This window comes from Mucor mucedo (assembly GCF_025094135.1).
Source record: "Mucor mucedo strain NRRL 3635 chromosome Unknown EV154scaffold_225, whole genome shotgun sequence".
NCBI classification, from domain to species: Eukaryota; Fungi; Mucoromycota; class Mucoromycetes; order Mucorales; family Mucoraceae; genus Mucor; species Mucor mucedo.
This window is the reverse complement of record NW_026252509.1, coordinates 31008-58702: the sequence shown is the minus strand read 5'-3', so window position 1 is coordinate 58702 and position 27695 is coordinate 31008. Positions and strand designations below refer to the sequence as shown.

General features: G+C 36.2%; 5 protein-coding genes across 5 annotated transcripts; 3 read left to right on the top strand and 2 right to left on the bottom strand.

The window, feature by feature from the left end:
• Positions 1 to 470: 470 nt before the first annotated feature.
• On the top strand, positions 471 to 1793 carry EV154DRAFT_488151 (uncharacterized protein; the record flags this gene model as incomplete). The annotated part of the gene is made up of 2 exons (XM_051599066.1): positions 471 to 650; positions 1608 to 1793. 2 exons carry the CDS (start codon positions 471 to 473, stop codon positions 1791 to 1793), a joined length of 366 nt encoding a protein of 121 aa, XP_051450780.1.
• A 12726-nt stretch (positions 1794 to 14519) lies between these two features.
• On the bottom strand, positions 14520 to 15630 carry EV154DRAFT_571390 (uncharacterized protein; the record flags this gene model as incomplete). The annotated part of the gene is made up of 5 exons (XM_051606264.1): positions 14520 to 14588; positions 14661 to 14702; positions 14761 to 14914; positions 14957 to 15287; positions 15363 to 15630. The coding sequence occupies 5 exons, from the start codon at positions 15628 to 15630 to the stop codon at positions 14520 to 14522; spliced, it is 864 nt and encodes a 287-aa protein (XP_051450779.1).
• Positions 15631 to 15898: 268 nt separating this feature from the next.
• On the top strand, positions 15899 to 16243 carry EV154DRAFT_582204 (uncharacterized protein; the record flags this gene model as incomplete). Its single annotated transcript, XM_051606667.1, has 1 exon — positions 15899 to 16243. One exon carries the CDS (start codon positions 15899 to 15901, stop codon positions 16241 to 16243), a length of 345 nt encoding a protein of 114 aa, XP_051450778.1.
• A 5171-nt stretch (positions 16244 to 21414) lies between these two features.
• On the bottom strand, positions 21415 to 22394 carry EV154DRAFT_571386 (uncharacterized protein; the record flags this gene model as incomplete). Its single annotated transcript, XM_051606263.1, has 2 exons — positions 21415 to 22071; positions 22335 to 22394. The coding sequence occupies 2 exons, from the start codon at positions 22392 to 22394 to the stop codon at positions 21415 to 21417; spliced, it is 717 nt and encodes a 238-aa protein (XP_051450777.1).
• A 405-nt stretch (positions 22395 to 22799) lies between these two features.
• Positions 22800 to 23670, top strand: EV154DRAFT_531327 (uncharacterized protein). The gene is made up of 4 exons (XM_051603822.1): positions 22800 to 22913; positions 22982 to 22994; positions 23054 to 23362; positions 23417 to 23670. Exons 1-4 carry the CDS (start codon positions 22806 to 22808, stop codon positions 23662 to 23664), a joined length of 678 nt encoding a protein of 225 aa, XP_051450776.1. The 5' UTR covers positions 22800 to 22805; the 3' UTR covers positions 23665 to 23670.
• The last annotated feature ends 4025 nt before the right edge of the window (positions 23671 to 27695 follow it).

Here is a 27695-nt window from a genome sequence, read left to right as displayed (position 1 = left end):
CCCATGTTATCCTCTCACTCTATCCCCGAAATTATCTGTATCTATGCCCGCTGCCCCTAAGATGTCCCAAACTCAATAGACCAAATGATCTGTCTCTGAAAATATGATCCCGGGACCCTTGTTCACCCCGATCTGTCAGTTAATATAAATAAACAGCATGTTTATTTATTCTTATTTCTGTATTCAAGATCTATCTATTTTTGCCGGCTTCTCTAAATAAACCTTTTTCTACCTTCATTCCTTTTTATATATATCTTAATACTAATAGATATTTAATGTTTCTTCTTGCCTTGTCCTCACCTTAATAATCATTCTGTTCTGCTCTTGCGCCGCTACCGCTCCTGACAGAAACCGTCGCTTCGATGAATACGAAGCTAAATTTACTGTACGGGTAAGCTATCATACAAGATTGGATCATATTAAAAGTCTCAACTTTTGGTCTTGGAAACTAACATTCAGATCAAGCCGCAATGTTCGTCAATCTACAACTCCAGCCTGAAAACAAAATAGAACCAATTCCGGCATTGATGTCGATCAAATTGATGATCTGGCAAGTAATGGGAACCATCTGGAGTCAGCTACCTCCTTTTTCCTTGGCTCTTAGCACTATCAAGGCCACTGCTAGGCCGAAAGACTCCCCGAGAAGCCTGGTTTAACCATGGCCCAAAAAGATGCTATCAATGCTAGCAAGCCACTCAACCCAAGGCCCGGCCCATTAAAATGACAGCTGAGACTATTGCCAATATTGTACGTTCTTTTCGAGCGTGATCCCACCAAACCCAACGGTTTTCAATATTATATACTGGCAGAAATAGAAAGATCACTAGCGCTAAAACTCACAGGCGTTTCAAGTTAGCTGGTCTCGATACAGGTCGTATTATCGATATCATTTTTTCTGCCAATAGGCTCTCCTAGTGTTCTGTACAGGAGTTGGTTTACTCCTGTATTCACCACATTATGAACATAGCCAGGTCAATTCATCAAGATTTTTGATCCTCTAGATCCCCGCGTATCTCGCCAATTCACTGTCCTTTCGACACAATGAGGTTGGTACAACATTGCTACTGACCTGAGCTCAAATCCATCCAAACGCTCCCTCTTGTGCCACCCCAACACTCGTCCCCACCAGGTCAAGGCTGTTGGTCATTGCAAGATTAATATGGGTTACATCAGTCAAAAGGATCTTAAACAATGCAAAGAAAATTTTTAAACGAAGAGAAATTGTCATTGAAGTAACTTAAAAGCAAATACTGAAATCCCTGTGGTAAAACTGGTAGCGAAATCATATTTTAAATCGGTAACAACAACTTGGACAGACGACGCAATAAAGTATCTTGGTCTAATAAATGTCTGGTCAAAATTAAACTCTATAATTATCTGGACAAAACAAATTTTCACGCAGCTATTGTGGATAAAAGTCAATAATTGCAAGATTTAGACTCTAACGCTTTTGCCCTTGACAAAACATCGTATGAAATTCAAGTCAAATTTTTCCGAATACAAATTAGCTGTTTAAAAGTGAATAAACAGCCAAACAAAACATTTTTCAGAACATGTGTAATCCATCGAATAAGACTTTTAGTGGGGCTATATTTTGGTAAATCCAGTTCGTTATCCATCTAAATCATAAAAACAAGGAATTCTGGTCCGTTATCCGTCAAGATCCAATACGTTTGCGTACTCCAGTCCGTTATCCCTCAAAATCCGTTGACGTCAGGGTACTCCGGTCCGTTATCCCTCAAAATCCGTTGACTTCAGGGTACTCCGGTCCGTTATCCCTCAAAATCCGTTGACTTCAGGGCACTCCGGTCCGTTATCCCTCAAAATCCGTTGATTTCAGGGTACTGCGGTCCGTTATCCGTCGTTATGCGATACCTCCGAAAATTCAGGTCCTTTATCTGTTCAGATCTGTCACTTTAGGGTCCTCTGGTCACATTTAACTAATAGCCGAAATAGAGTACAAAAAGTTAGAAACAGTTCCAGAATGTTTCATGCATTCTATACTTGTATCGGATTATCAGATTAGTTTCCCATGTAAGATAACTCGCAAATTAGATGAGAATATCCTTAAACTAGGGTTGGATTTCAAAAACGTGTACACAGAGCCCTCCAAAGTTTTCTAACTATTTGACATTTTGATATTTTGAAAAGAAATCACATTTTGATAGCATAGGGACACGTTGGAAACATTTTTATTTTTATGTTTTTTGTTTTATTAGGTTGTTAATTGGGCTGAAAGTGTTTCATAAAAATGTTTAAGTTGTTATCACTCTTGTAAGAAGTTATAACATTTTTTTCCATAACGTTTACAGAAACGTTTTTTTGTTCGAAACACGCCTCGTATCTTTGATTCTACGACTTACTGGTATAGTCAAATGTTGGGCTAATGGTATGAGTGCTTTAGAGACTGGTTCTAGTACCGGTGTATGTAATAAGACTATTAACATAATTAACTAGAACCACTTGGTTTTATGAGTGCGCCGCCCGTTGTCAGTCCGCCAAAGATAACAAGCTGGAATGTCGACTATGTGTTTCTGTAAAGTAATAAAAACAGGAGTTGAGTTGGCTTTTAAGGTGCTACTAATAGTTTCCAATGAATTCTAATTTTCAGAAGTGGCACCATCATTCCTGTGATACTGAAGTAACATGTGTTTCTATTTATTAAACCGAAAAAGCGTTAATTGGAAGAAAGAAAATGTCGGACAGTGTTGTCTGTTTCCAAATCTTAAATTGAGAGTACCGTAACAAACTGGAAACTCGTGGTTCTGTCAGATCACACCAAAATAAATCTTTGCACATTTGAGAAAATCCTTTGTTTCTACAGAAAAAAGGGTAAAAAACTTTATCCGTATATTGTCCACAACGGCGAACTATTTATGTAAAAACGAAAACTTGTGTCGGGAGACCAAAGTTTTGGTCGCATAACACAAATTTGTCAAGAAATACACAAATCTTTTTTTTCCGGCAATTATATTTTAAATCTTGCGCTTTTTTTTTTTTACCGTCCTCTTTTTTTTTTTTTTTTTTTTTTTTTTTTTTTTTTTTTTTTTTTTTTTTACATGTTGCAAATTCCAGACTCCAAAAACTGAAAATAATGAGCTCTGTCTAAATTTTTTTTTATTCTATTTACTAGTAATCAGTTGTTTGGCCACAAAGTTTTCGGTCAAGCTTTTTATGAAATTGTGCCTTTGGCCACACGACTTTGAATTTACTTTTTGTAGCCGAGTACTGCACAAGGCCAACACATTCAACAATGTCGGTTACATCACACACAGCAATCTTGCGATAGGCTTTATCTTTTGTGTTTTCAACCACAACAGGAACACCATGACTGTCAAGACTGTGCTGCTCCATCACCTCAATCACTGCCAAGAAGGCAACCTCATTTTCCTGCTTATGCTGAATAAAGCACTGCACCTTTCCAACAAACCAAGCATTTCGGGTCGAGCTAAGGACATTGTTTTAATATCTCTTTTTCGTCTCTCTCTTCCTCTCTCTCTCTCTCTTTTTTTTTTTTTACCTTCTATTGGTACTGACATCAAACAGTACGATGTGACCGGCCCTTGTATGCAAATTCTTGGCCTTTCGATCGAATTCTGAAGAGAATTGCTTCGAGTCCTTCCATGCTCTTGCTGCAATGACTACGTCCATACTTTCAAGCTCTCCTGCTTCGTAACCTGCTGTACGCATGTAGTAATGTTGCAAGGCCCTGACAACTTTGCTCTTTATCAAGCCACAGCATACCAGTTCCGCACAAGTGTCATCCAACAGGGTATCATCCATAAAAGGAGCCAGTAGTTGAGGGGAATCAGGCAAGCCTGATGGGTGATCCAAATACGAGGATGGGCTGCAACCAGAACCAGAAACCAAGCCAGACGTGAGACCTCGGATATGATGTGAGTTGTAGCCTGCTTGACTTCTGATGGTGTTGGAAGCATTGGCATTAATACGGCTTTTGGACTTGATCAGATTGCTGTATTTTTTTATTGTACGTTCCAAATTGCGACAAGAGTAGGCTTTCAGAGGTCCTGCATTTTTGACAATGTACTCCAGATGACACAAATAATGATTGTTGACAGTGAAAACACGAACGTTTAATCTCTCCGCTAAGATCTCGTCTCTCAAAAATGTATGCCATTTGTCAAATCTTATCATAAAGGTGGTTAGGTAAATAAGAAAGTTAATTTTTCCAATGCAAAACCTCATCTATTTTTCATATATGACTACAGTACCTGTTATTCATGTCCCTAGTGTCAGCATCGGATATAGACCATTGGATGGCTATGGAGCAACCATACACTAGATTCATCAATGCTTCTCTTGCTTCTTCGGATCGTATATGCTGAATGACCAATGTTGGAATAATATACAACAGGAAATCATGCCAATCTACAGCACGGTTGTGTCCCTTTGTCCGTTCCCAATTTCCTTCAAATGACTGGGGTATGTTCGTTCTGGATGCGTTAACAAAGCCATCAATTACTTCAAAAAAGCGGCTGTTCTGTGTCTGTAATCTACTTAAGCCTTTATTACCCGGCGCTTTGTAACGTACGTTATCCGCAGGAGAGACCAAAGCATACACCAACTTTCCAATGTTTTGTAACAAATGCATTTCGTCGCAAAGAAAAAAAGAAGATCCGTTGAATGTTGGTAAGCGACTGATCTGTTCGGGAACACCATACATTCCGTTTACCTTCATCAAAAAAATTATTCGTAAGTATACATTGTATCCATTAATACGTCAAATATACTAACCGCTATTTGACTGCGTGATACCAACTCCTTCTTGGTTCTCATAGTTCCTTTTTTCTTAAAATACATGCCGTGTGAAGTTCCAATTGGTCTTTCACCAGTGACTTTACACATTCTGCATCCACTAGTCGATTGGTGTCCTTGATGGTTCATTAAAGAGGCAATACCGGGAATATCACCTGTGATTCCAAGAATAAACACTCTTCCTGTGTAAACATCGCGACCATTCTTAACAACTGTCATGCCTTTCGTACTCAAGACTCCTACTTCTTCAATGAATGGCTTTAAGAACGACATCAAATCGTATGTCTTTTCAGGGCCACCCGGTATAACACCTAAAGGCATCATCATGTTTTCTTCAAATCTATAAAACGGTAAGAAAGGAAGAAACCAACTTTCACAGAAAAAAGGTGGGGGATCTATGTTACCTAACAGATGGGTCGAGGTTCATGATGATAGAGTGAATCATGGTTTGGCTATGACCGGGTTTGTGCTTATTTTGGAAGCCATCAACATACATTACAAGGCAGATATCTTTTTCACCAATAACCCCTTTACGATGCAAACGCTTGAAGTCTTGACCCGAAAAAATATCAACAAGTTGATTATCATCGAGATTGAACGTAGGCTTGTAGTCAAAAAGCTCCCTGTTGTCATCATCCAATAGCATCTGTGTCAATGCTTCACCGATGGACACGCATGGCATAATTTCACGAGAAACTTTGCTATTGTCTTTGAATCTTTTCTCTTTACATTTGGGATTAGGGCAATCTACAGCTTGATCATCATCCATGAAAAGGTAACAGCTATTAACGCAGACATCATATTCTTTACAAATACCTCTAGTCTTAACCACTGTATTTTTTATCTGATCAGGAGAACGAAGCTTTGTATCACCTAAGCCTAATTTGAGAGATATAAACATGAGAAATGGAAGTCTTTGTTGCTTTTTGTTTTACCTTCGATGCAAGCTTCTGGTGCTATACAATCAAGCAAGTTTTTGTTGATGAATGAAATTAGATGGTGTTGTACTTCCCTCGATACACCTTTCTGATCAGTTAATTGCAGGAATCCAACTTCAAATGCCCTCAATTTATTATAATGGCCGTGGTTGCTATCAAAATACTCATATAAAATTGCGTCAGGAAACTCTTCCTGCACAACTGATTCATATGTATTGCAAAAGTAAGTCAAATGCACGTTATTTAAAAATTCTTTCGCCTATACCTTCGTCGACATCATCATCATTTCCAGGAGTATCTGCACTGTCAATCATATCGATATCTTCCGAGGAGAATCCGTCAATTGGAGTTACATGGGAGGATTCGATGCTCGTATCAACTTCATCGGCTAAAGAAATACACCTCTTCTTTTGTACGTGTACGTACATGCTTTTAGCATTAGGGGCAGAATATTGGCATACGTTACAGACGTTGTAAGGATTAATTGTGTTATCGTTATTCATATGGGAAAAGTTAAGTAAAAATATAAAGAACTGAGAAATTAGATTTATGCTATATCCAACAGATTTTATAGCCTCCTTTGTAGACTACACTAAAAAACGTCATCTACGTACTAGTGATAATGCTAGCTCTTGTCGACAGTAAATTGGTTATGAAAATCACCCAAGAACGTGTAGTTGATAAGTAAGTAATACGTGAAATTACACACATATATTTAGGGACCATATATATTTCTTGTGTATGGACGCTTTTTGGGAAAAACTGTCATTTTTAATGACATTGTTTATTACATCATGGTTTAAATAATAAAGGAGTTTAAATTTTAACATATATTAGACAGCCAACATAAGATAGTCTTGTTCCTTTCTTCATTATTTAACTCTTATCAATATGCCAAACTACAGTGTAAACTCTTTTGGTGAATCCGCACAACGTTCAGAAATCGCATGGAACGAAACACTTGCTTCCGTCAAACGAATGGAAAGAAAACTGGATATTCTCCTTCAAGAGCGTGATGATGATCGCGAAAGAAACAGAAGAGGTATATACAAATTTATAAGTGATAGACTATAGTCGGTTACAACTTATACTAACGTCTTTAATCATCATAAATACACTTACAGCCGAACCTGCGGTGCCAGCTGTCTATCAAAGTAGAGACAATGAGTTTGATAGCCTTTTGTCTTCACACGAACGAGACATTCAAAAACCATCGGCTAAAGGCAGCAAATACCGAAAGTCAGCTTACATTGAATACTTTCTACAGAAAGTGAAACCGGATTTGAAGATCCAGCTGAGCGACAGTCTTCTTGTGAGAGATCAGAAAACGTTGAACATCCAAACCTTCGTTTCGCAGCTGAATTCATACAGCAAGACAAGTGTCATGCAGCTTAAAAGTAAGCTTGATGCTTTGAACCTTTATGGTGAAAAACTTAGGTGGAAAGTTATTCCTTCTCACCTTAAGTCTGAAGCTGTCAATCATTTGGAATTGATGGCTAAAAGGTCCAATCTTCCTTTAGATAAATGTACAGAAAACTGGGCAGCAAAAACATTGATTTCGACTAGTTACCACAACTATATCAGAGCATTCATGGTATGTTATTTAGCTTTTGGTTTGGCTTAATTTTTATTTTATTTTTGATTGACAATCATTGTAGCCCGAAGTTTCTGACGATGGAGAGCTGGTTTCAGCTGTTGCAGTTCCCACTGCCATCCAAGAAGACATCGGTTCTGGTTCTGTGGATGATCAGATGTCTGATTACGGTGAGCTGGAGGAGATTGAGCTGGAAGATGAAGTCATCCCTCCTGCTCCTAGAAAGCGTGCTGCCCAGGCAAACGGAAGAGGGAAAAAAGCTGCAAGGGGCTCGAAGAGAACAAAAAAGTATGCGAGAATAAATGTCGTTCAAAACTTTTGTCATTTGCTGATAGGTTTTTTTTTGTAGAACTTAATTACATTTACCTCTTCTTTCTGCTCTTTTACTTTTTTATGTGCCTTCTTCCTTCCTTTTTTTTTTTTTTTTTTTTTTATAAATAAATGTTATGAAATCTACTAAAATGACACTAAATTTCATTAGACCAATAATTTTGTAAAAAATCACACTAATTTACGCTAGGCTATTTTTTTTTAAACTAAAGGTGCGCGATCCGTCGTTTTACTATTATTTCTCTTTCTTTTACATACTTTTCAAAAAGACTTTAATCAATCGGTAAGTCCTGCTTTTTTTTTTGATGTAGATACTAATGTCGTTACTTATTTTACAGGCTTTCTATACTATTGAGTTCGCTCATTCCCTACCTGTATACCCTTTTATTTTATGTAAGAATCTTTTATGTTGATTTAAGAGGCTAATACCCACTTTTTATGTTCTTTTTATACTACATTATCTTGAATATTGGGATCATTAAAGTATTACTTATTGTAGATATGTAAAAACTCACGTAAATGCATATCATACGCTCGAATTCTAAGGTACTTTTTGCACCTAACATATATCATGCTACCTATACCGTATAACTAACCTCCCTTACTAGTTTAAAACAATTTTGAAAAGACACATTCAAATATATCTATATTTAAGGTATGATTACGTAGAGGTCGTATAACTAACATTATTCACTAGCTTAATAACACTTTAATTGACCCATTTAAATATATTATACTCTATATCCACATCCATTTGCATCCTTTAAATAAAACGTTTCTTAAAATTTAAATTATACCTATGAAATGAGAAAACACGATATTACAATTGAATGATATATTTCGTATGACCAAAATGTTTTTTATTTATAACCAAAATATATGACTTTTTAATAAAATTTTGATGTGTCAACACAACATATTTGCATATCGTTACAGAAATATTTATCATGCAACATAAATACTTGTCCTATGACACAAACTATGGTCATGAAACACAAGTTATTCTGATCGATTCTGGTTCTGTGATCAAAGCTTATGTTAAAACCCCAAAAATTTGTCAGATAGCACCAAAATATTTTTCATTTTTTGTGTAATTACACCGAATGTTTGGTATATATAACAAAAAGTGATCAAAATGCTAAAATAATTTTGATCATATTCCTGAGACGCCAAATAATTTGGGTTGAATTTGTGTTCGGGAAACAAAATTTAACCAAAACGTTCGCCGTTGTGGTCCAGCAGTCACTGAAACCTGGACGAGGATGCCTAAGAATGTGCTATAACATCAAATGGAAGGAGTTAATAGTTTTTGGTTTTATCGAAGTAATTTATCCGAGGTCAGGCATGTAATGCGCTCTCGTTTCCTTACCGCAATCGATTGAAACAGAACGATATTGTACGGGATGGTTTATTTTGTGGTGAAACAGGTTCTTCAATCGAAGCACTGATAAACGTTTCAGACAACTATTATATTTTGAAGTTGATGGTTGTTCTAAATTGCGCAGACGGTTCAAGACCGACAGTGGCTTCAAGTCAGGTCCAAATGATTTCAATGACGAATGGATATTTAATTGAACATAAATACATGTTTTCAAGAAACGTTGCTAGTTCTTCTTCGGTTTGGTTTCTGGGTACATTGTCGGACGCAGATGTCTATATTTTTGTTAGATTTCATTCGATTGTTGCTGTTGAGGAATCGTTAACATTTACAAACGTGATGGACATAAGTTTCGTTATTTATGTAGTGGCTAAGTGTCTTGTCATTGACGTGGCGAAGTTCAACTTTTCTGGTCTGTCGTTTGCAATCATGCCTTCATATAAAAAAGGTAATTGTTTTGAAGATAAATAATTTTAGCGCGTTTTAAAGATTTCACAGACATAATTGGTTGCATCTAGTGATTCTCCAAGTAATAAAGACTAAATACGTTTAAGCTTACGACTCATATCATTTCCTAAGCTCTAGACAAATAACATATACTCGAGAAAATTCAGTCCGTAATCCATTCCTGCAAGATTAAAACAGTGTGAGTAGTAGTACAAGAAATATCGTCACCATAGCATTTTTACTATTTACGACTGTACATCCAATTGTGAATATGCACAAAGTGATATTTAATAACGTCTGTATAATTCTGTAGCTATTCGCCTGTATTACATAGCAGTCTAAAATAGTAATTTTACAGTGTGATTTACAAATTTTTACAGTTGTTGAAATGATTGTAGTTCAAGATGAAACGTTAAAGAGGTTTCAGTTGGCGAGAACCGCAGGACTGATGTTGCTTAAAAATATATCCGATGTGCGCATTTTGGTGGCTGCTGCGACACGCCTAATTTTGAAGAGTAGTCACTTGAATTTTTGAGAAAATTGCGCAATTACTACTGAAACCTAAATTTCAATAGTTCAGCTGTGCAGTAACTCTGCATATTGCTCAATTATTTGAACTGCTACCAAAGCTCTATGGCGGATTTTTTGTTTGACTGCAATAAATTTGTTCGTAAAACGTGTAATAGTTGGTGGTTTTGCAACCAAATTTGTTCGAATTGTCACCGACTGGTTTTGTTTGTTTTTTTTTATTTTTTTTTAGTTGTTTGCTGCCGTTCGTTTTGTACGGAAAACGAACGGCAGCTGGTGATTTTGCAATTACATTTGTACGATTTATCACCAACCGATTTTACTTCTTTTCCAGTTATTTGCTCGAAACTAATTTGTACACAAAACAAACAACTGAAGGTAACTCTGTAACAAAACTTGTACGCAATTTCGACAAGTGGGCTTTCTCCGGAACAGTAACACTCTATTATACTCTAAGCCCAATTCACACATACGTTTTTAGTTCGACGTCATTCATTCACACTTTATTCTTTTACCACTGTTCTATCAAACAAGATAGACAGTTTATAAGATAAAGAAAAAGGAAATTGTGAGACTGGGTAAATTGAATATCGTTTTATTATTGAATAAGAGGATGGTTTATATAGGAATTGACAAAGTCTTTCGGTACTTGTCAATTAATAGAGCAGGCTGAGAGAATGATTTATAATGTGAACATATTGCAGTAAGCATGTGTGGACCATGCGTGCATTGTAAGCTGTGGTATTATTTATAAGTTGTTTTTATCCTTTATTAATGCAGATGTTGCGTGTAAACCGCGTGTACGTGAGGTGACACAAAATAGCTATTTCGAGTTTCTTCGCTAAAGTAACTCACAGAATAGTGCTTGTATACACTTCGGGATATTTGTGTATACAGCAATCACTACCACTACCGCTACCACTGCTACTAACTCTGCCACTAACTCTGCTAATGCTTCCGGTTTTTCTTCCCCTGTGTTTTTAGCTCCTCCAAAACGGAGAAAACCTATTACGATCATCCGGAAATATGAATACAGTAAAGATGAATACTCTATCATTAAGCCAAAACACGGTTGCAAACAACAGTAGTACTAAGAAAAAAAAATAGTCACATATTTAAATAAAACATCTTCCCTAAGTCTGACCCCCCTTTTTCTATTTCTTTTTTTTGCTTTTTTTTGAAAAAAAAAACATAAACTGTTGTTGCAGCCAATCTAAATTGACTTGGTGTTACACAGGATAGGATCTTTTCTATAAATACGTCCCTTTTTTTTCTAATAAATATTACTTCAGTTTTATCTTGACTAAAAATCTAGTTTCTTAATAATTTGTAATTGACTCCTTTGTGTTTCCCTCAACTTTCATACTTCTTGTTTATCTTAAGTCTATACTTTTCATATAACAATTAACTCAAAGTTCATAATTCACACTCGACTCGAATCTCTTTGTTACTAAAACCGTATATAAGATATTGTTTATAATAACTTTTCTTTTTAATCTTGGCAATCAGTTTATATTAATATTACTTACGCCCTCTTAAAATCATCGTTGATTATCTTCTTATCCTAAAAACTTTATATTATAAGATTTCTTAAGTTGACTACTTCCAGTCTGGTGCTTACTTTCATAACTACTTTATTATTAACATCAGTGTTAATAACCTATATCCACGTTATCCTTTAAGAACTATTACCAGTGTCTTAAGACTGTGTAGCTATTGTAACGTTTTTCCCCTATTGTATTGCTTGTCTGTACTGATAACACTGGTTGTTTATTGATTGTCAAAAGAAAGTCTATTTGTCATTCCAACACCTTGGTTACTTTTTGCTTTCATGTGATCTGTAAGTGTCATTCTTCAATTTCTGTTAGACTTATTCTAAATACCATTTCTTCTATAGCCAATGTAAAGTAGACTGAAACAAGCTCTTATTATTCAATATATGAAGGCTTTATTAGACTCATAGCCACAGAGGGAAAAAAGTTTTGATTATCGTAAATGTTTTTTGAATGACTGCTCGTATAGAAGCAACTAATGCGCTCTACCTCCCGTATATGTATAGATACATCAGCTTTTTCTGGCTTCCTTTTCCGTCTTCTTTTGCTATTCTTATGTGCGGTTTATTTAAACATTTAATTTTACGCGTTTTTAGCGTTTAAGTCTTTTGTTAGTGCCTCATCAGTTTAACGTTACAGATTCGTCTATCACCCACTGCGTATTTCTGTCTGAGGCCAAGTTACCTACTATACACTTAACACTACTTATTTACTGATCTGATCTCTCTATATATTGAAGCATCTTCCAACCTCCTTTATGAAAAACATGTCACTTATTTCCAACGCATTCGATGCAGTAAGCAGTTTATTACATCATTTTTTAGGTAAATTGTATTATGGGTATGAATATTGGTCGAAGGAAATGATGTCGCTCGTGTTTTAAATGGTGACATAACATCTCTATCTTCATGAGTATTAGTTACAAAAAGGACGCTTCTATTTCAAAAGCGGTTTAATATATAATTAAAACATCCATAAAATAACAAAGTATTCGTATTGAATAAAGTTTTATATATGTAAAAAATCAAGGAGACACACAGTGCACAAAATTGGTTGATTTGTGACAAATATGCAGGGGAACAACCAAATAATTTGGTTGTTGTACGACAACTCTTGTACGTTTAACGTCCATTGTTAGTGAAAAAAGTAAAAACACTTGTTCGTTTAACGACGAAAGTTGGTAAAATAACGAATAGCAAACTTGTAAGTTTTGCAACCAAAGTTGGTGACAGCAGACAGCTCTAGTACGCTTTACAAACAAACTTGGCTGTTTAACAAAGAAGTAATTTAGACGCTTTGTTAACAAATTTGTGCGCAAAAAATTGATGCCAGCTATTTTTTAAACGAGCATTAGGCTGTAAACGTTGTACGTTTTGTCACCAAATTTAAACGAATCGTTACCAAGTTTTCCGCCATAGTGAAGTCTCTTTCTTTTTTGTTCTGTTTATTTGTTTATTACCAAGTGTAACCAACAAGAGCAATTGGCATACATTACCTTTATTATATAGTCTATTAGTAATACCACACCATCAGTTGTTTTTAATTGTTTTATAAAAACGTTAATCGTCACATATTCCACTGTCTCCAGTAATTAAAATAGTCATATTTTTCGTAAAGTTCCAACATTCATTTATAGTTTTTTAAGAGAGCCTGTATATACCACTCCTCTTTTTTCAAATAAAGTAATTACTAAGCCTGTTCGGTCACGCCGGACAGTAAATGTCCGGTGGAAGTGGATCACTTTATACCCATTTATTAGGCTCATTTATAATGTATTTTTGGCTCACTTAATACCTATTTTTTAGTCTCGTGTACAGTGTATTTTTGGATCACTTAAAACTTAGTTTTTAGGCTCATGTATAGTGTATTTTCGGATCACTTAATACCTATGTTTTAGGCTCGTGTACAGAGTATTTTTGGATCACTTATTATCCGTTTTTCAGGCTCACTATACTTCCATGCGCGAAAATTAAAATTTTCACAGGCGTATGATCGGCTGTTTTTACTGTCGCTTTAGCTTAAAGGTTATTTACTTTTATAAGACTGCAGAATGTTTAATATCTTTTTTTTTTAATCTCCAGATGTTTCATTATAAGAGCATTGTCGGGAATCAGCCATTTAGTGGCAATCCTTAATGTTTGGAAGTACCAGAAGGGATGATGGTTTTGTATCCGCCTATATTTAAAACATGCAAGAGGAAGAAAACCATGACCTCATTGCTATATTCCTCAAAAAAGATGTATACAAAAGGAATATAGTACGTTTTAAATTTAATTATACCCTGCCTCCAGCTTATATTGTACTCTAATACTAACTAAAAGCGTTGTCAGCATGGGTAACTATTGAGGCATTATCATTCATGAAATTTTTTTCAACTTAACGGTGATATCGATGAAATTGAACAGAATAATTTTTGCCGTTTAAAATAGGTTGTTTATGCATTTCTTATTTTAGAACGATCTACTCAATGTTTATTTTGTCCATTGGATTACGGGGTGTGGAATCAGCAGTACTGTGCCCGTATATTCTATATCCCGCTACCAGAGCCGCGGCATCTTAAAAGCGGTGTGGGTTGAAGTTTTTTTTTCCCCTTTCTATTGTTTTACTATCATAAATGTTTATCGACCATGGAATTTTACTCAGTTTCAAATGCTTTGGATGAAACTATTTACAACAGTCAATGGAAGACTTCCAAAACTGTTAATTCATCAAAATTAAACGGACTTAAAATTTTTTTTTACGATGTGTAACCAAAAATTAACCTTAATTTTAAGACATTTTCTACTGCTTAAATGGAGAAAAGTTAATTGACACCCCCACCCCCATAATTAACTTGAAAATTAACTTCAAAAAAAAATTATATCAAAAAAAAATCTCTTTTACATTTTCTTTTAAAACTTTGCATGCAATAGGCTTGAAGGATTATGAAAGTAAAATAAATGTATTGCGAAGAGTTTGTTTATAAAAAAATAATTTTATTGTGCTCTTTTATGCTTATTTGAAACGACTTTTTTACCCTTTTCAGAAGAAGTAGGAGAGGGTTCCTAATAAAATTAAAAAAAAAAAGTCATTTTTTAGTAAATACAAGACCTAAAATATATCACAATTGATATTACCTTGGCCACTGATGTTTTGATGTAATCAAACAACGTCATCATCTATGTTTGATTCGGTTAGCTCAAATTTTAAATTCATGAAAGTATAGTTAAATATTACCGCCTCCTTCAACTCGCTGAACTCCTTCTTGACATCGTTCAGCTCATTCTTCATATCATTTTTGACCGCCTCCAGTCGAACGTTAACATCTTCCAAGGCATTGTCAACACCCCCAAGACGGTTGTCAATCATCTCCAGATTGATATCGTTCATACTGTTCAGACTGGAGGAGGAAGGGGCAGGGCTCCCTTGCTACCCAAGAGACGAAGCAATGGCACTTGCCAGGACACCAAAATTACTATTGAAGTCCTCCATATATTGGTGTGCCCCCCTGGACTTTCTTGGCATTGGGACAGTTCTTGCAACCGAACGAGGAGATGGTGCATCTTGATCGCACGCCTTGGCGCTCTCCTCAGCTAATTCATCAATTGACCAAAAGCCATTAGCACCAGGGACAGCTTCCACAGGATTCGCATTGTTCTGCACTGGACTTTCATCAGCTCCACATTCCAATTGGGAAGTTTTGATGGTTATGAGCTCCTCAAGTTCCCTTGCGATTCTGACGGTTTCGGTCAAGACGGGGCTTCCTAACAGGGAATTGTTTTCATATGTCATTGTTAATAAGGTTTTACTACGAATGCATCAGATTTATGTTAATTTACCTGTGGGTCCCTTCATTGCTTTCAAAGACTTGTATACGGTCCTCAAAGACGTAATAGTACGCTCACAAGCGGTCTTGACTCCTTTCTTTCCAGTACTTAATCTGATGGCCTCATTCTCTTCTGCGACCTGCTTCTTTTTTCCTGTCATGTACATTTGGCACACTTCGTTCCATTCATCAGCTCCAGATGGTAGAACATTCTTTACTATTTTGAGCAAGTAAAGCTTGTCATTTTCAGTGAATCTTACGGCTCCTGGAACGTTTCCCATTTTTGTTTGAATAAATTGTTTTGACAGAAAAAAAGAAAATAATTTCATAAACAGGTAACTCAGTTTTTATAGCTCGTCGTTAAGCGAATCTCATAATGCATGTGTTAGACTTCTTTTTTCAGACTTCTTTTGACCTTATCATTAATTTGTGACTATATGTGATGGAAATCTATTGGGACGGGGTCTATTGTAACTGAATACAATCCTCCACTCCCCCTACCCCTTCTTTCCATATAAATTTTTTTCACGCTTTTATTATATATTTGAAATGCCTCCAGTAACCAAACGTACATTATTACTGTATACACATATTGCTATTCTTTCTGCTGCTGCTTTTCATTATATGAATTTACTTGAATCTGGTTGTCGTATTAATAAACAGTTTTACACAACATCCAAAAGTTTACATGAACTTGCCGAATCAGCCGCTAGAAAATTGATTATGGCTCGTCAAGATGATGCTTACATGTGTCATCTTGGTTTAACCACCGCATCATTTGATGAATTATACGAAGAATTCCTCATTGAATATCCTAATGTTTGCAAGACTGGACGTAAAAGAGTTTTTGACCCCGAGATGATCCTTGCTCTAGTTCTTATGTGGTTAGACTGAGAAATTCGAGAGATAAAGCTACGAATCAAGAATAAAAATAAAGAAATTTGACGAAGTAAAATTATCAAACTGCAAAAATAAACTAAAGTCTTTATTATACAATAAATTGGGTTCTTTATATACATATTCAGGACTGGCTGAATATCAATCATTAAAGTGAAACCTGTCAAATATACAATAGGCGTATTGTCAATTAAAGATCGAGCATCTCATGGTACCTTCGAGAATCTTGTTATTGACGAGCGATCATATCATTGGATTGTATTATCTGGAATAAATGTATGACTATTGTTTTCTATATGTTGATGAGTAATCAATGCGTAGTAAATAGAGTGTAATAGCATGTATTTGATTTAAAGAGTAATGCAATAATGATTTATAGAAAGGTTATCAAATAAGAAAGAAAGAATTGCTGATAGAGTTATATCTGTATATAAGCTCGATCACAACATAGACAGTACAATGAAGCAAGAAACACTTTGCATGATTTTTGGTGCGCCTGCTGTTACAATTAGCAGATCCAAAAATATGGGTTTTGAAACTCTTTTGAAGGTATTCAATAAGAACAAAGAAGACCCCCGTTGGAAAATCTCTTGACCTAATGAGGATGAAATGAAGTTTTTCAATGAAATGGTGTATTCAAACACAACCAACGACTTTGAAAAAGAAGTATTAAGAGGGGTCTTTGGTTTTTTTGACGGACTTAACCTGAGAATACAGCATCCTGCTGACCCTTTGGAGCAAAATGCTTACTATAATGGATGGAAAGGAGACTGCTACGCCTCGCAGGTTTTAGTATATACGCCCGATGGATGCATCTGCTACGTGAGGTAAGATATACGTATAGATATTGTGACTTTAATCAAACAAAAACTGAATGGACCCTTCCTTGCATAGATATAACTGTCCGGGATCATGGCATGATGCAGAAATATCCGTGCCACTTTACAAAAAGCGGCTGACTCATCGATGCAAAGAACCTTACAAACTCCTTGCAGATTCAGCCTTTTCTTGTAAGCGAGAATTTGGGGGCAAGATTTTGAGTGTGCCAAGAGAAAACGCAGTTGGTGTAGATAGAGGTGATGTGGCAACTCAAAAAAAGCATGCCGTTATTACGAAGCATCGGCAGGCAGTAGAATGGGGAATGAGAGCCATACAAGGGTCATTTGGAAGGCTGCATGCAAAACTTCCTTCTGATAAGGAACAGCGTAGAGATATTCTGACCCTTGTATGGAGGTTACACAACTTCCGTGTAAGAACCGTTGGTGTAAACCAAATCAGAACGGTCTACTACGCTAATTGGAAGTAAAGGGAGCAAGAAATCATGAATTATTTGAATTAATAAAATTAAAAAAAATTAATCTTAATTTTTGTGCGTTTTGGAAGGCATGCGAAATTAACCTCGGAAAATAGAATTTCCGTAGTTAATTCTAAGTTAATTTAATTTCTGTTTTGCGTTTTGGAAGTCTTCCAATATCTAACTTCAGAGGAAATTAAACAGTACCTTAAAAAATAGGCTATTGAAAACCACTTCGTGTTAATTGTCGCTAAGAGTGAAAAAGATAGACGCCTTCATCTTCGTTGTAAGTGTGGAAAAGCCTGTAGACTTGCCATTGAGAACCCTGAAGAGAGAAAAAGAACAAGAACGACCATCAAAGACGACTGCCCTTTCATATTCAAAATCAATTTTTCAAAGTGTATACAGGTTTGGACAGTCGAACGACCTAATAAAGCCAGCCAAGAACACTTGCACAAGCATATTTTATCATTGGAAATGGTTCAATTAAGTCCCGAAGGAAAAAGAGGACTATTGAATCAGAACACTGTGAAACTCGTTACAATAATGATTCAAGCAGGCAATAGCGTTCCTGAGATACGTAGAACTCTCGGGGGTAATGATGGACAATCAATTTTGTCCTATGATGACGTCCGTAACTGGAGTGCTGAAAATTCTCAATCATTCAACGTCACTTCTCTTGATAACGATGCCAGAAACTTGATGTCCCATATCAGTAACAAAAGCTATCTGATGGCTTACCAAAAAGCTTTGAGTGGTAGTGAAAGTAGATGTTCTTTAACATCTATTTTCTTTATGCATGAAACCGCACTGGACGAGGTTAGAATTCGAGGTGAAGTTATTATTATGGACGCTACATATAAAACTAACAACCTTCGCATGCCTTTGATTTCAATCCAAAGCGTATCACACGTCGGTGGTAACTCACGTATGTCAACACGTATTGCCTATGCATTCGTTGCAAACGAAAGAATTGAAACCTATGTCTGGTTTTTGAAGTCGTTTAAGCAGGCTATCTTTTCCTGTTCCAGTGAGGGCATTGAACCCATCTTTGTTACTGATAAGTGCTCGGCTTTGATGAATGCTATTGATCAGGTCTTTCCTAACAGCAAAACTATGCTTTGCACCTGGCATATGAATCAAAACTTTAACAAGGAATTAAGTCATATCTTCATCAAATCTGAAGACAAGCCAAAATGCATTGAGCTGATTCGAGAAATCATTGTTTCATACACCGAAGACAAATTCGACGACGTCTGCAGTAAATACAAAGTAATTGCTACGAACAATTCTTTGTTACAAGATTGCTCGTCCCAAAATGTCCAAGTATATCTCGAAAGTAACTGGTTAGTCTGTAAGGATAAGTCGGCCGGCTATATCACCCGAATGTACAACCATTTTGGCTGTAGTACCAGTAAACGAGTTGAAGGCACTCATAGTGCCTTAAAAAGCGGATCTATGTCGACAGGATTGGACCTGCTCTCTTTATTTGACGAAGTAGACAAATATACCAACCGACAAATTATTAAAAAAAAAATGACAGGAATCAAAGAAGGCTGTTATGTCGATGGTATGATTCGCAACAACGTCCGACTTGTCAGATTGGTAGGTAAGGTCTCTACAAGGGCTTTAATTACCATCCAAAAGTCCATGTTAAACGCTGGAATGATATCGAATGACAAGAAATGTGATAGTTGAGGATAGAGATACATAAATAAAAAGAATAAAATACTTTGAGACTGCTTATAAGTTTTATTAAGAGTAAAAGTAGATTCAAGGATTGAGAGAGTTCTATTCGAACTATCAGTTTGCATATTTATATATGTTAAGAGAAATCGGATTATGAATTTAGTTTGATGGACAAATTACACAGCACTAAAATAGTGCTTGTAGTTGGATATGATATAATGTATAAGAAATTAGTTCGTGTTGTGATGTAATAACGTATGGGATGATGAAATGAGATTTTATTTAGTAATGTTTTATGGTGTGATTAATACGAACAGTAGGTGGATCACCACAAGATACTTGCATGTATGAACAATACCTGCTCTTGCAGTGACCGTATAATTTAAGCTTTGCCGTGTAAACACAAAATTGTAAGAATGGATGACAAGGTTCTGGCTGTTCGGGATATCAGCAGTCGGTCGTTGCTAAAAACTGCTACTGCGTATAACACCAACATGGCTTCCAACACTCCTGTTGTCAATATTCCAGATACCGGCGATAAACAAAGAATTAAGTTTCATAAAGTTGATATCGAATACAAAGTCAACAAAACTGACGAATTTAGCAGCATTTTGGTGGAAGCTGAACTCCAACACCGTAATTGTTAGTCAGTCACTGAGTCAAATGCTCTCGGTGATTTCTTGAAGAAGGCGCTGGAGGATCACCGGGAGTTTGTTAAAAATTCAAGAAGCATTGACAGCTTATTTATGTTACCAAAAAGTGAGACAATCTCTAAAGTTGGCCGTCCTGCTAAAGAAAAAAGCTTTTCTCCTTGGCGTCAAATCAGTGGTTCCAAGCAAAACAAGGAGGGTAATGTATTCATAACTAGGCTCAGAATAACTCATTTTCTTATCATTTATGAATGTTCTATTTACAGACGCTGTTAAGAATGGTGTTGTTGGCAAGGACAATGTTATCAAGAGGGACACAGCTGTGTTTTTTACATTCCCAAGAGAGCCAAGCCATGTAAGAATCTTTTAAAAAATACAACATTATTTTTACTAATTCAAATATTTATACAGCCGAGAATACGGAGTATGAGGCTGGAGAACGCCTTCATCTTCCTAAAAAGGCAAAGATTTGTAAAGTATAAAATTTAATGAAAACACATCTTCATATTGTACTCATTTATCAATATATATATATGTGTTTATAGCTGTCACGAACGAGAATTTCGAGATTCTCACTGAAATCTATGTTGACAAGGATCTTCAACGTAATAGTTTTCTAGAAATTGTGATAGTTGGTGAGGATGACCACTGCAGCTTTAGGGCTCTGTCTTACCAGGTCTTTAGAGACGAAGAGCGTTTCATGGAAGTTAAAAAGCTTATGAGGGATGTACTGCTAATTAATTATGATCAGTACAAAATATGCTTTGATGAGCATGTAAAATTAACCGACATGATAACTTGTACCTGCAGTGGTCTGGAGGGAGTAGTTGGGAGTGAAAGACTGGTAGAACATGAACATGGACAGGATAAACGGCTTCAATCACCAGAATGTGCCCAATTAGCCGCAGACACATTTCAGAGGCCTGTCGCCATTTATCCTTGTTCTATGTACGAAGGACACGTATTAACGTTTCTGCCAGTCTTTCAAAATGCAAACGTAAGACCTCCCCTTGGTCCGGCACCTTTGCCGATTGTTTTGCAAAATGATGGTGGGAACCACTGGGTCACCTTTAACATGAAGAGGTCCATCAAGATGGCCTGGCCTTGGATCAGCGTCTTACACCATGAAGCCATGGAACGCTTGGGTCACCAAGATGACAAGGTCAAGTCGTTTTGGAACAAACACTTGACCTTCAAGAAATACATTCCGTCTGAGCAGACAGGTAATATAGTTACATGTTTTTAGCTTACTTCTAGATCTAAACTAATCGCTTGTTTTGTTACAAAATAGATGAGAACACGGTCGTAATAAATGAATAAAAAAATTTTAAAAGGCATATCTGAAACAAGCATGAATACAATATGCAATAATTGTAAACTTTTTTTTTTATGACAAATATCTTTTTCAGTTGTACGTTAAACCGCTTTGGTTATATATAAGCCGTTACTGATATGGTGTTGGCTGCAACTATGTTGAAAATCATTTAATTCATGAACTAAGGATATGCGTTCAGGAACAAACAATGTTTAATTATTTATTGAAAATCAAATGAGGCGGGAGCAAACAAAGAACAGAAAAGACCGGATCGAACTTTTACGATATTAAAATCAAAATCATAAGCCCCAAAGTGAACTTGTATCATAAAACATAGTTTGTGCTTGATATCAAGTCTGGCTAGGTTAATATCCATACAGTTTCGACGATCTTCCAGCAATTTTTTTATCTCTGCACAATCTGCTTTGGCAAAGTCAAAATTCATACGAACACTATCCTGCTCTTTATCATTGCCTTGATTAAACTTCAAGGGCGTCAGAGCTTCCAGGACAATTTCCCTGTCAAAATTTTGCTCGAGCACTCCGGGAAAACGTTTGAACATCATTTCCAGAATACTCAAAGAAATAGTTACCCTCAATCCATATGAATCTTCCAAACATAATTTGGTGATGTGATATTGGTAAATGTGAGAGACATGTTCAACATATTGTACATAGGCCATATCTGGTCTCCATACACCATAATACGTATCCCATAAAACCTTAAGGTTTTCAAGAAGGTCCTTACTCTCCAACAAAGCCCACGCAGCTCTCGTCTTGGCTTTTACCGCCTCATAACTGATTTGTTTCTTTATTTGCTTCTTAAGTTTTTTTTCATCGACTCTCAAAACGGAATTTCCATCGGCCTTCTTTTGCTGCTGGCGGATATAGTATGCAAACCATCCACCTTAATCAGGACGCCCATGCTTGACACCAACGATTACAATATGTTGTTTCACCTTCAAGTGCTTGATCAGGGTTGATCTCGAGTTGAACGTCTTATGGCATTTACCACATGTCAACTTGTCTTTAATCAATGTGTCATCAACATCTCGACATCAACTTCCTTAAGTGATACTCCATTCCTGGACTGGTTCTATTTAATGAAGAGTGTCTCGATTAAAGGATTTCTTGGGGCTACTTCTCTTCTTTTAGGAATAATGAGACGCTCGCCTTCAGCAATACTTTCTTGATTGTTCATTTATATGATCGTTGTAAATTGTAAAATGAAAACGTAAAATGATACCTAACCCCCCCCCTGCCTCTCCTCAAACAATTATTCGGACCTGGTTCATAGGCCTAAAAAATAGGTATTAAGTGATCCAAAAATACATTATAAATGAGCATAATAAATGGGTATAAAGTGATCCACTTCCACCGGACATTTACTGTCCGGCGTGACCGAACAGGGGTGGTAATTACTATATTTGGAAAAAGAGGGGTGGTATATACATTTTCTCATTTTTAATTTAGAATGCTTAATCATCGTGTGAATTGCGATTTTCGACAACTAATTATCAAACACATATGTTACTTCAAAATTGAAGGCGTATAAATATCCTAGTTTCGCAATATTTAGACATTATTATCTTTTAAAAAATAATATTATGAAATGTTCGTTGGAGAATTAACAGATGCCTATGTTACCGCCGCCCCTCAGTTCAGAGTAACTGCTCGGAACGTTACTTTAGAGTCTAAATGCGCTGACTCAGGAGTCAAAGTTAAACTCTTTGTTCTCACCCAGCTTTAATGTTTTATTTTATTCGCTATTGTGATGTAAATAGCAAGCATTACTTTACTGGTAAGTTAATAATTAAATGTTCTATGATGATGTACTTAAATGCTTTGTTTCATTTTTAGTATCGCTCAATATTTCAGCTTTCACGTTTGATGATTCAAACAGGGCCTTCAGCAATGTCCGTCTTAATATAAATAACGTAAAACCATTGCCGATGGTTGATGAAGAAGGAAATATTCTTCCCATAAAAGTCAAGGAAATGAAGATTTCTGATTTTTCCGACAAGCCCACAAAGCTCACGTATGCGGTATATCGTTATGTCTGGGAGAACACCAATGACCCTACAATTGTTGTTGGTAAGTCCGACAAGACAGCAGAGAGAAATGTGGAGGCGTTTGCTGTGTCATTCCATGACATGCATGAGCATTTGGGTACGTTTTTAAATTAAAATATACATGAGCATGTTTTAATATTTTATACTTTAGTCGAAAGGGGTACTATCCCTCAGAACTGCAACCCAGTTTCGATCAACGGGGCGATCAGTCGTCTAAGAACGAATGCTACTGCTAGGCCTATTCCCCGTACCATGAGTACGGTTTACTCATACAGCACCAATGTGAGAAAAACCATTTGGGACGCTCCTTGTTTTAGCTTGGAGAATCTTATGAATGAAAAGTTACCTTTCTCGCCAAACATTTTAACCAAAACAAGTACCGCAGCCATGGAAACCTAATCCCGGATTTTCCTTTTTTATGTTTTTATTTTTTGTATGTTAATAAACCACATGTCTTATCTTTTTTTTTTAAAAAAAAACGTTGCACCAGCATTACATAACATTTATTTGGGTGATAGAAAGGATATGGTGTACAAACACTTTTTTAAAGTATAAATGCTGATTGAAAAAAAAACGACAAAGAAATTTTTATCATTTATCATGTTTTTCTCGTTTAGAGTTGGAAATAGAAATCTCTCCACTTTCTCAAATGTCCAAAAGAAACAAATTACTGAATTTCAAAAGTTCATCAATTAGAAACCCGATGGATTTTGTTGTGCGTGTATGAAAGTTTTGTATCCTGAAGATCGCAAGTACCGTCATATCAGTAACCCTGAACATTTGCCCTGTGTCTCATGGAAGCTGGAACCCATGGTCAGTCCAAATATATGTTTTGTGCGGTCCACTTGAAGACGGAAGAAGAGAGTTTTCCAAGACCAGTGTATCCAGGTTTGTTGTAGCCTATGTAATATCAGTAACATTTTTTAATTTATTCAATTACATAGGAGATACACTCAATGAGACTGTTAATCTGAATTACCGTGAAAAGTCTGCTCTCTCGCCTTTGAAGTTGATGTCGCAAATTACCAGAAGGGCTACATTGTATAATGGACGTATAAGACACTATGAACTGAAGGGTGCTATGTTCAACACACACAATTACGAATTTGCTGAGCTTGCATATGGTGGAACACTCAGTTTATTTTAACAACGTGGTGATCCAGCTATGATTAACAAAATTAAAGTTACGGCTGCGTATGAGGCCCTGAATAAAGTCAACCCTTTGATCCCTCGATACCAGTAGCCTAAGTTAACGTATGCTTTGGTTAATTCTCATATTTCTGAAAACAAGTAATATGTCGGGGCCGCCGAAGGATGGAAGAATAATGCTATATTCGCTAAAGATGATACCAATCCACCAGCAACTGATGTGGAATTTAAAGATTTGATTATCGGTGAAGACAATGTAGGTAAAAGCGTCAAATATTCTCATCCGAGTTTAATTGCTTTGCTGTTTCCTCATTTATTTCCAACTTGCACGGGTCACTATTCCATGGTTCCTACAAACGTTGCTGAGTTTGAAATACGTGAAGGCATTTACTGTCTCCCAGAAAATCGTGGTGGTGTTGCTACGGCTACTTTAAATGGTGAAAATGATGCAAGTTTTACAAAGTCAAGACAGATCATGAAGGACCGAATATTTGCCACTGATCATTCATTTCTTTTTTTCATGTTGGATACCATCGAAAAGAAAAATATTGCTTCAGCCAATCGATTTGTTGTATCTACCAAGGGACGTGGAAATTTAAAGCAACACGACATTGTCAATAGCTCGACCAAACTCCTGAACAAAAACATTGTATCCACAGTGCCTCCACAGATAAGGTCTTCTTATGCATACAAAAGAAAAAACTTTTTGGATTTACAATGCATCTTTGAGAATCGTGGTGATCCACAACTTTTTTTTACCATCACATGTGACAACAAGAGTGAAGATTTCCAAGGGTTGGGTAACGCTAATGCTCCATGGGAAGATCCTATTCTTTTTTCTTTTTATTTCAAAAGAAATTGGCTCAAGTTTTTTCAGCAGTATGTCTTGAAGAATTTTGCTAGTCAAATTGGTGGTATCAAGGAATATAGCTGATTGATGGAAATCCAAGATCGAGGTAGTCCGCATATTCATTGCGTATTATGGACCGAAAAATCTGTAGAAGAGCTCATCAAATTGAATGTCGTGCATACATGCTGCCCATCTGGTACCTCTTTCAATGATCCTTTAATGCACGAATTAGTCAATCTATTACAAATTCGTAAATGCAATACCAAGTAAGATTTTTATGAAACAATTAGCCTATGCCATACTAAATTTCAATTAATAGTTACTGTAAGCGTGGTGATCCCAAAAAAAATGTCGTTTAGGTTTTCCCAAACCTTTTGTTCCCGAAACTGAGTATGATGAAGAAGAGCATTGTATGTAGAAGAGAGACGTTGTTGATGGAATGGTAAACAATTACAATCCGTATCTGTTGGCAGTATTTCGAACAAGCATGAATATTCAATATAATGCAGGACCACAAGCCGTAAGATACTTGGCTAAATATTTGACAAAGGACAACTATGAAGCAAACATTTTATTAAAGAACGTACAGCAAAAAGGGTCGGGTTTCTATAAAAAATCATATTATGTGTCAGAAAACGAACACTACTCTACCAGAATTGTTGGATCGGTCAAAGCAACGTATGATATTATGGGCTGGCATGAACACAGCAATTCCAGAGATGTTATTTTTATCAATGCAAATCTGGTAACACAAGACACTTGAAGAATCAAAATTGATATCAAAGATTTACCTGCTGACTCTACCGATATATACATGACCACGCCAGTTGGTAAGTACCATTAGTACATCTTGTACTGTGCTGCTTACTGATTATAATAACCCACTTTTAGAAATTTATGAAAAGAGATCAGGTGCAAAAGGCCTTACTCTTCACAAATGTTTTTCCTACTACACCAGAATATCAGGCAACGAAAACGTTATTGAGGCAGCTACATCAAATAGATTAGCAAATAATGTGGATATAATCACTGGTTATAATGCAGGCCCTCTTCCCAAATATGTATCTTGTAGATCGGATGAATACACTATAAAACCCGGCAAACCTTTGTTTTGGAGAACATTGAATCAAAGTGAAATGAATGGTGAGAACTTTTACTACCAGCAAATTATTCTCAAGAAAGCTATCTTTAATTCAACATTTGAAAAAGAAAAGTCAGGATTTGTTACTTGGAAAGGTATTTTTAAATATTCAGCTTTAAAGTATTCAAGTGACTAACATTATTAATTTAAGATTATTATGAGCATTTAATCAACCTTAGCGAGGGTGGTATTCCTGTAAATAGAGAAGTCGAAATCCAAATTTTAAATGATGTTGCTGATATCGAAAGGGGAATGACAGTCTGCAAGGACGAACTCAAGGTTATGATGCCAACTGCTCAGGAAGATCAGAAGAGCATTTATCGTCAATTGATAAGAGAGATGAAAACCAACTCTGCCTCATTTGTTTCAGGTGCTGCAGAAACTGGCAAGTCATACATTCTCCGCATGCTAGAACGGTACCATAGAATCAAAGGATAAAAGGTAAATGAACACAGTTAACAAAATAAAATAACATACTGACATATTTTCACAGGTTTTTAAACTCGCTCCTACCGGAGTAGCAGCTCATAACATTGGGGGTCAAACATTACATCGTTTTTTTGGTATGGCAAATCGCTCCTTGGTTCCAAATTATCAGACTCTGGATGAATATGTAAAGTTGTATCCCAAACTTATTTTGTTAATCGATGAATACTCAATGATCAGTTCGAAACTACCGCAATCGATAAACGAAGCATTAATTAAATCAACGCAGAGATCATCCATAATGGGAGGTGTCCAAACAATCTTTTTCGGTGATATTGCACAACTTTTACCCGTACAAAAAAAATGAACGTGCAATGTGGGATTGTCAAATATATAATTCAGTCAATCGATACAACCTGACAGAACTAATCCGACAGAAAGAAAGACGATTTATTGATATCTTGGATAATGTTCGACTTTATAATTTTGATCAGTCTGTAATTGAATTCCTGAACGAAAGAACTGTACATAAGTCCGATTTACCAGATTCCTGCTTACGACTAAATACCACCAGAAAAAGAGTGCAATTAGCCAACGAAAAAGACTATGAAAATTTTCCAGGTGACGGTTATGCCATTGAAGCTCACGACGCCTATTCTGGAACAAAAGGTACAGCAGCTCGTGCTTTAAAGGAAACAAGACTTTTGCAATGCCTGTATATCAAAGTTAATATGCCGATCATGCTAATCCAAAACTTGAATACTGCTGAAGGCTGGGTGAATGGGACTATTGCTCAGATTGAGTACATTGAAGATGAAAATATCTGTCTCAGAAAATCTGTAACCAATGTTAATGGGCAAACTG

Bases quoted from the DNA above. Each gene is read 5' to 3' on its own strand.
- EV154DRAFT_531327 (XM_051603822.1), top strand. From the start codon at position 22,806: ATGTTCGTTGGAGAATTAACAGATGCCTATGTTACCGCCGCCCCTCAG. The intron at 23,363-23,416 runs GTACGTTTTTAA...TTTATACTTTAG, and splicing joins TGACATGCATGAGCATTTGG to TCGAAAGGGGTACTATCCCT.